This window comes from Oncorhynchus mykiss, chromosome 8 (genome assembly GCF_013265735.2).
Source record: "Oncorhynchus mykiss isolate Arlee chromosome 8, USDA_OmykA_1.1, whole genome shotgun sequence".
Taxonomy (NCBI): Eukaryota; Metazoa; Chordata; class Actinopteri; order Salmoniformes; family Salmonidae; genus Oncorhynchus; species Oncorhynchus mykiss.
Window position 1 is genome coordinate 56,242,905 of NC_048572.1, and position 9,078 is coordinate 56,251,982.

The 9,078-nt window shown below is 44.2% G+C and overlaps 1 protein-coding gene across 1 annotated transcript in view; it reads left to right on the forward strand.

Annotated features, from left to right (window-relative positions):
* The window catches only part of LOC110530943 (dihydropyrimidine dehydrogenase [NADP(+)]), a 136,242-nt gene extending 128,951 nt beyond the window's left edge, over positions 1 to 7,291 (forward strand). The window contains exons 21-23 of the mRNA XM_036985742.1: positions 5,161 to 5,310; positions 5,670 to 5,810; positions 6,200 to 7,291. Coding sequence (XP_036841637.1) covers positions 5,161 to 5,310; positions 5,670 to 5,810; positions 6,200 to 6,370 — 462 coding nt within the window. The 3' untranslated portion in view covers positions 6,371 to 7,291. The remainder of the gene's footprint in view (positions 1 to 5,160; positions 5,311 to 5,669; positions 5,811 to 6,199) is intronic.
* The last annotated feature ends 1,787 nt before the right edge of the window (positions 7,292 to 9,078 follow it).

Sequence of the window (9,078 nt, forward strand, 5' to 3'; positions counted from 1 at the left end):
CTGTTCTTACAGTGTCTCTATAGCCAGGCCTCGCTTACCTTGACACGACGCCTGTCAACAGAGAAAACAACACACAGCTGACCCGCTCAGCTCCCAGCCTTCAATGAATACACACACGCTCTAACACACACAGGCACACATAGATTCACCGACGCACACACACGGGAAGACAACACACACACATACAGGTATTAACACGCACAGTCGAAAGTACAGTACATTCACACACACACACAAACACACATAGATGAAAACACACTTTGGGACAAGCAGAGGGTCATTTTGAACAGGCTATGATGTGGCAAGACAAGCGACAGAAGAAAAGGTATTGCATTACCCTCATGCACCCTCAAGAGGAGCAAGAGAAAGAGAGAGAGAGGGAGGGACTGCCGAGAGAGAGAAAGAAAGAGAGAGAGAGAGAGGGAGGGACTGCCGAGAGAGAGAAAGAAAGAGAGAGAGAGAGGGAGGGACTGCCGAGAGGAAATGTGTTTTGAGAGAGAGAGAGAGAGAGAGAGAGAGAGAGAGAGAGAGAGAGAGAGAGAGAGAGACTGTGGCTGAGGGAAAGAAATATTCCCAGAAAGGCACTCATTCGTTTATCACTTCAATTATATACATATGAACACCCTCATTTCTTATTACGGATATTGATTTATCAATATAATATAATTAATTTTCTTTATTGTAGCTTCAATGCATTCTCTTTTAAAGCAGAGAGCAACATTTATCTACTTGTTACCACTACCCTATTTTTCTGCCTTGTTTGTATGCGTGTATTAACATGGATAGTCTGCCGTGTAGCACACCATTGTGAATCCCCCCATACCTCATATCATCCCTGAATCACAGATGAGCTACTATTCTATTGAGCAGAACATCATTACCCACCTTATAGTCATGAAAACCACTACACACACACACACACACACACACACACACACACACACACACACACACACACACACACACACACAGACACAGCCTCCCCGTGGAACCAAAGCTGCAATTCCACCCCCAATTCCCCTTCAACCTACCCTATATGAAGGCTCCATTTTCTACCACACACACACACACAAACACAAGCCCTAATACTTGAACAAATACACAAATATTGAAGAAGATCTCACAAACCAAATCTCTGCCATTTCCTAACCCTTCGTCCTTCCCAGCTCCCCTCCTTCCCAGCTTGATCCCCTCCCCCTGTACTCTCCTCTCCTCTTCAGCCATGGTCAGTGCACAGTAGCATGCTCCGCAGCAGAGAGAGAGAGTGGAAAAAGAGCAAGCGAGAGAGGCAGGCTGCTGAGGCGGGGCAGATAGAGGATAGACACAGCTTCATTACCTCTGCTAGGCTGCCAGATCCCCACAGCTAGCCAGGCACAGGGCCGAGGGGCTCACACAGCCAAACACATATTTAAGAGCTTTACATTCCCATGATGCATGTCCCCTAACCGCCTTTATGTAGGGTAGGTTGAAGGGGGATTGGGGTAGGAATTGCAGCTTTGGTTCCACGGGGGGTCTAGTGTGTGTGTGTGTGTGTGTGTGTGTGTGTGAGTGTGCAGTGGTTTCCATGGCTATAAGGAGGCTAATGATGAGTGCGTGCATCTGTCTATCCGTGTGCGTGTGTGTGTGTGTGTGTGTGTGTGTGTGTGTGTGTGTGTGTGTGTGTGTGTGTGTGTGTGTGTGCCTTTACAGCGTTCACATTTGAGCTGTTAAAGGACGAGGAGTGAGCAGAAATGTGGAACTGAACCGTATATTGAAAGGTTTCATTTGAACGACTTGGCTTCCTACAAGAGGCACTTAACTGACCTTCATATCAGCCCACAGTCAATTACGAAAGGCCACTCTGAAACGGCTCACAATAGGCATAATAGACCTTAAACGTATGTTCTCCAAACAACGACCAATTGACGTGAGCTAAAAGCCCATGTGCGGACAAGGACGATTTGATCAATGTCCACACAAACAAACCCAAACCAAACGCCCACCTGTTGCTAACTGCTCGCCTATTACGATGTCCGGAAAGTCTGAATTGTTTCCTAGCGGAACAGTGAGCGCCTCCGAGGCAAATTTCTGCCCCTGACATTTTCAAAGAGGTTAATTATCCATAAAGTCAGAATACCTGCAAAATTCTTAGAAGCTTTATAATGCACAATAATGCCTCCTAAGGTATTTTACACATCCTTATAAAGGCATTATATATGTGTTCCTCACAACATACAAAGTGTTGCCTTTTAATGGCTACATTTCCCTGCCAAGTACACAAGTAATTTCCTTCTTTAACAGTTGCTGTTTGATTTACCATCTAGAGGGGTAGTGAGATAATTGACCCGCCCTGTGTTTTGGAGAGCTGTGTTTGTAATTAGACATGGTGCTTCCCAGGAGGATGGGGGCTTTGGCTGTGCCTGTACACCTTCAGTAGCTAGATATAGACGCCACATAGGCTAGATATTCCAATAAAAAGCTGTTGTTTCCTAAACAGAAAAGTGTAGATTCATTTTTGGCTGCTGTCTTCGTTAAAAGAAGCTCTGTGGTCTCAATAACCTATTCTTATCAGGTGAAGGAAAGATTGGGTATTTTCCCAGAAACAGCATGATGGGAAATGTGTTATTTATATGAATGTTTTGTAATCCATTGGGCATTTTGAATGGCCATAGAGAAATAGCGCAGTACTTGAGTAAACACACACTCTCTCTCTCTCTCTCTCACACACACTCACAGAGCGCCTCCGACTGTGGTTCCTCTCTTCCCTGTTACATTGGAGGATATTTCCCCTCCTCTAAATGGCCGTGGCTCTCCCTAAGTGTTCCACTGAACGATGCTCCCTGGGTGTTTACACACAATTTCATTTGCTGAAAGCACTCTGTCACATCTCTGTTAGCTCCACACACACCACCACCAGCAGCAGCAGCAACACTTCACAGAGAAGCTAAGGAGTGGCCTCCCTGGCTCACACATTGGGGCCAACAAACCACAGAGAAATTTTGCTGAAGTTTTTATTTTAATTCCTTTTTATATATATATATATATATATATATATATATATATATATCAATTCCCCATAAACTCACATTGATCAATCGTCCTGTCTCAGACTTCTATTCATAGCTTTTTCTCGAAATGAATTTCAATCTCTGCGTTTGAAGAACCCAGTGACTCGCTCTGCCTCTGCAGTAGCTCCGATTCCAGCTAAATATCCAACTAATTAGCTTTGTACCCGTCTCTGAGTTGAGTTTGTGTGTGTGTGTGTGTATATATATATGTGTGTGTGTGTGTGTGTGTGTGTGTGTGTGTGTGTGTGTGTGTGTGTGTGTGTGTGTGTGTGTGTGTGTGCGTGTGTGCGTGTGTGTGTGTGCGTGTGTGTGTGCACATGTGTGTATTTCAGTAGCTGTTCTTTGTCATGATTAAAACCTCTGGTCTCCCATTGCCAAGCCGCTCTGGTTTGAGGCTATAACAGCTGATTCATTAGGGCTGTCCAAGTATGGCTGCTGCTGCCTGCCTGCATGGCTGATGTTATGCTTTTACTCGGAGCCTCAGTCAGTCAGAGTAGCTAGGCCCACTGGTGTTAGCGCTACAGGGACATAAATACATCAAGGCTGCTACTGCGTCTCCTCGTTCCCCAGACCCAGCCATTAGCCGGAGAATAAACACTGCTCACACAGATTCCAGCGTTTGTCACCCTGACGCCTTTGATGGCCCCGGCCCCCAGCTCCGAATGGCTCCGGCTTTTATGCTTTTCTCACGCTGTTGTTGTGTCAGTGGCGCAAAAAAAACAAAAGACAAAGGCAAGAGAGGAGTTTTTTTACTGGAGCTGACTGATAAATAAATGTGGCTTGTTAGGTCCTTTTAGTGGCAGACTAGCGAGTGACAGCTGACCGTGTGAAAAGTGAGGGTCAGGTTCTATCGAGATGTCTCCTTGAGTGAAGACGGCGACACAAAAAAGTTCAGTTCCGACAGACAGCCTTTGTTAGGACTGAGGTGCCATTTTGGTTAGACAAAGAGGCAGCCATTTTGGTGCCAGTCAGTCTTCGCTAGTGTCCAACTGACAGGAAACTATCCCTCTACGATGAATCATCCTTCCAGGAAATCACAATTTCCCTGTCACACCACCTAGTGCCTCAAATTACTATTATATGGCTTCCCATTCAAGTTCCTCCTGGGGTTTTCGTAGTAATGGTGGTGGCGATGATAACGATGCACTCACATTGAATGCCAATGTGGACAGCCTGCCATAAAAATAAAAAAAATTCAACCCCAACCAGCATATCCCAGCCCATCCAGAGTGGTGTGTGGTGAGGTGTGTTTCTAGGGCACGTTCCCTCAACTCTCAGTGGAGTCTGAGTGGAGTGGCTGGAGCCTGGTTTCTTGTTCTCCTCCTCCCATAGCCGCCATGTAGCCATGGAGTGTGACTGTGAATAGGAATGGCTCTTTAGAGAGGAGGGTTCGCTAGACTAGGTGAATATATTTCCGGATGTAGGCTGTGTCTGTGCGTGAGGGCAGGGGAGTTATCTCAGTCTACATTTCCACTTTAAAGGAAATGTTCAAACAGACAAGAGTATTGAGTTTTCTCTGATGGTAAATGTTAGAATTCTACCCGATTAATTCACGTGCAAAACAGTGGTCATAGTAATCAGTGTGATGATGACTTGATTCATTCTGTCTGACTTGCATGTTTTAGATCATATTTGATTTCCATTTGTCTTCATTTGAATTGGGATGGCTGGAAGCAACAATCACTACACAGGCTGCTGTAATGCTTTATAATTATTATTTTCAAATTACACAGACATCCTCCAGAACCCTGTCTTGGCAAAATTTTAATTGATTTCAGCTTCCTGGTGGCACGTTCCATCTTTTTAAAGTTCTTCAATTGGGAAAAATACTATATATTTTTTTTTATAATTTTCAATTAATAGTAGACCAATCGTTTATTTGATAGTGGTACAAATGTGTTGACACTACTATGACAAGGCTATTTGGTGTGCTGTAGCCCATGTTGAGTTCTCTCTCTCTATTTGTTTGAAGTTGTACCACAGTATAAACACTTTTTGGTATATAAAATACTTTGAAATACAAGGACGCTCTCACCTTTTAAGTATAGATACTCAAGAAACCATCATTTTTCTGATACCCTCTGACCAAACCACTATTGTCCCTCTCTCTCAGAGCCTGCCTAGCTTTGGACCCTACCTCCTGGAGAAGACAGAAGTGCTGGCTGAGTACAAGAAGAAACTGCAGGATGTCAACGACAACTTTGTGGGTGACACCAACGTTGCCCGCGTGTTCATGCCCAAGAAACCAGTTCCTGCTGTGAAGGTGAGAGAGGGGCTGTCTGGATTACAAATAATACTTTGCTATGTCTTTATATATATTTATATAGGGCCACTGGCAGGTCGGCAGTTTTGAGACTCCCGCTTTAGTGTTTGTGATAGTACATCTGTTTCTAATGAAAGGGGTGTTGTGACCTTTCTAAGGTCATTTCAAACCAATAACAACATGGGTAACACTTATATCTAGTTATATAAAGAATATAAAGCATTCCAGAGCATGTTGTTGTCGTTTCCTGTCCTACAGTCAGACTAGTACATTAACTAGCTTTGCTTGTTGTTGCTCGTTGTTATTGCCAGACTAGTAGTAACTAACTGTAATTGTTGTTGTTGTTGTGTCCCCTGCAGGATGTGATCGCCAGGGCTCTGAAGCACATCGGGGCCTATGTGGAGTTGGACAACCAGGAGCAGGTGATAGCTCTGATCGACGAGGAGATGTGCATCAACTGTGGGAAGTGTTACATGACCTGCAACGACTCAGGATACCAGGTACTGAGACATACGCACACGCACACAGCCTTCTGGGAATGTGGTGTTTCTCAAAAGGGCATCCTATGGCTTACATAGTGTTCTGTTTGGGAAATAGACGTTGTCTTGTTTGTCCCCTCAACTTGAATCTAGCTCTCTTTTCTTGTTTAGGTAACTATCTTCTCAACTGGAGCGAGATATACTTACACAGTGCTGTAAAACTCTATTTGAGTAACCTGTTCTCATGGCCGGATGCTGCTGCACCGTTGTGGTCGTGTTGCGGACTCGTTTTTTTTCTCTCTGTCCACCCAGTAGATCGAGAGGATAAGTTCTCTCTCCGATGGAGAGTCACTAATTGCTCTAATGTAATAGCTTTTTTTTCTGTCTCTCTGCTTCCTCTTCTTTTGCAGGCTATTACGTTTGACCCTGAGACCCATTTCCCAGTAATCACTGACAGCTGTACCGGCTGCACTCTCTGCCTCAGTGTCTGCCCCATCATCGACTGCATCAAAATGGTTACCAGGCCAACGGCGTACGTGCCTAAGAGGGGGCTGCCTCAAGCTGTTAATCCCGTTTGCTAAAGGCTAGACAACAGGTCTGTGTTCATAATGTGCCAAATGGAAGAAAAATAATTGAAACAGGGAGGGACTACCTGGGCTCGACCAATGACAAATTGTCATATTGTTTCCCGTTGCAAAATGTTTTCAAGTGTATTTTTTGTGCATGCTCTAATGAATACGACCCAGGCAATACCTGGCCACCACAGAGGGGGGAGAAGAGAGAGAGGGGACCCGATGTCTACCTTACACCATTGATTGGCTATGTAATTGCAAAGAGTGAAAAATTACCTTTATTATGAAAACGAATAATTAGCCAGAAGCGGTAATTACCTTATATTCCCAAGCCAATTATCCTGAAATAATTATACCGGACGCAAAATAGTTTGTGTTATTTCTAAAACAATGGCTCGCTATGTGGGGTTTACATTTTTGTCTGCCCTGCTGGGAGTTGATGGACATTGTGTGGCGAAGCGGCCATGCTTCAAGGTGCATGTATTGATAATCATGTTCATTGATTATTATCTTTTGGACCAGTGGAAATTGTAATGCACTGATCAAAGAGGGATGAAAAGCAATCATGATGTAATGGTTATAGTTCAGTTATAAATGAACTAAGGGTTTATAGCAAAGGTTTAGGTGTAGTTTTAATGTCTTATTTGGTGACATTGTTTAGGAATTGATTTTAATGCGATATATCCTTTTAGACAATCATATGCCTTTTAGGTTGTATTAATGAGAGTAAAATATCTCTTTAGAACACAAATACTGTTCAGTTGCATTATAGGTGTAGACTGGTTTAATATAACTTATTCCTCTCTGTGACACTAGGGTTAGGGTTAAGGTTAGGGTTAGAGCTAGGGTTAGGGTTAAGGTTAGGGTAAGGGTTAGGGTTAGAGCTAGGGTAAGGGTTAAGGTTAGGGTTAGAGCTAGGGTAAGGGTTAAGGTTAGGGTTAGAGCTAGGGTAAGGGTTAAGGTTAGGGTTGGAGCTAGAGTAAGGGTTAAGGGTTAGGGTTAGAGCTAGGGTAAGGGTTAAGGTTAGGGTTAGAGCTAGGGTAAGGGTTAAGGTTAGGGTTAGAGCTAGGGTAAGGGTTAAGGTTAGGGTTAGAGCTAGGGTAAGGGTTAAGGTTAGGGTTAGAGCTAAGGTAAGGGTTAAGGTTAGAGTTAGAGCTAGGGTAAGGGTTAAGGTTAGGGTTAGGGTTAAGGTTAGAGCTAGGGTAAGGGTTAAGGTTAGAGTTAGAGCTAGGGTAAGGGTTAAGGTTAGAGTTAGAGCTAGGGTAAGGGTTAAGGTTAGAGCTAGGGTAAGGGTTAAGGTTAGGGTTAGAGCTAGGGTAAGGTTTAAGGGTTAAGGTTAGAGCTAGGGTAAGGGTTAAGGTTAGAGTTAGAGCTAGGGTAAGGGTTAAGGGTTAAGGTTAGAGCTAGGGTAAGGGTTAAGGTTAGAGCTAGGGTAAGGGTTAAGGTCAGAGCTAGGGTAAGGGTTAAGGTTAGGGTTAGGGTTAAGGTTAGAGCTAGGGTAAGGGTTAAGGGTTAAGGTTAGAGCCAGGGTAAGGGTTAAGGTAAGGGTTAGAGCTAGGGTAAGGGTTAAGGTTAGGGTTAGAGCTAGGGTAAGGGTTAAGGTTAGGGTTAGAGCTAGGGTTAGGGTTAGAGCTAGGGTTACGGTTAAGGTTAGGGTTAGAGCTAGGGTAAGGGTTAAGGTTAGAGCTAAGGTAAGGGTTAAGGTTAGAGTTAGAGCTAGGGTAAGGGTTAAGGTTAGGGTTAGGGTTAAGGTTAGAGCTAGGGTAAGGGTTAAGGTTAGAGTTAGAGCTAGGGTAAGGGTTAAGGTTAGAGTTAGAGCTAGGGTAAGGGTTAAGGTTAGAGCTAGGGTAAGGGTTAAGGTTAGGGTTAGAGCTAGGGTAAGGTTTAAGGGTTAAGGTTAGAGTTAGAGCTAGGGTAAGGGTTAAGGGTTAAGGTTAGAGCTAGGGTAAGGGTTAAGGTTAGAGTTAGAGCTAGGGTAAGGGTTAAGGTTAGAGCTAGGGTAAGGGTTAAGGTTAGGGTTAGAGCTAGGGTAAGGGTTAAGGTTAGGGTTAGAGCTAGGGTAAGGGTTAAGGTTAGAGCTAGGGTAAGGGTTAAGGTTAGGGTTAGGGTTAGGGTAAGGGTTAAGGTTAGAGCTAGGGTAAGGGTTAAGGGTTAGGGTTAGAGCTAGGGTAAGGGTTAAGGTTAGAGCTAGGGTAAGGGTTAAGGTTAGAGCTAGGGTAAGGGTTAAGGTTAGGGTTAGGGTTAAGGTTAGAGCTAGGGTAAGGGTTAAGGGTTAAGGTTAGAGCTAGGGTAAGGGTTAAGGTAAGGGTTAGAGCTAGGGTAAGGGTTAAGGTTAGGGTTAGAGCTAGGGTAAGGGTTAAGGTTAGGGTTAGAGCTAGGGTTAGGGTTAGAGCTAGGGTTACGGTTAAGGTTAGGGTTAGAGCTAGGGTAAGGGTTAAGGTTAGAGCTAGGGTAAGGGTTAAGGGTTAGGGTTAGAGCTAGGGTTAGGGTTAAGGTTAGGGTTAAAGCTAGGGTAAGGGTTAAGGTTAGGGTTAGAGCTAGGGTAAGGGTTAGAGTTAGAGCTAGGGTAAGGGTTAAGGTTAGAGCTAGGGTAAGGGTTAAGGTTAGGGTTAGAGCTAGGGTAAGGGTTAAGGGTTAGAGTTAGAGCTAGGGTAAGGGTTAAGGTTAGGGTTAGAGATAGGGTAAGGGTTAAGGGTTAGGGTTAGAGCTAGGGTAAG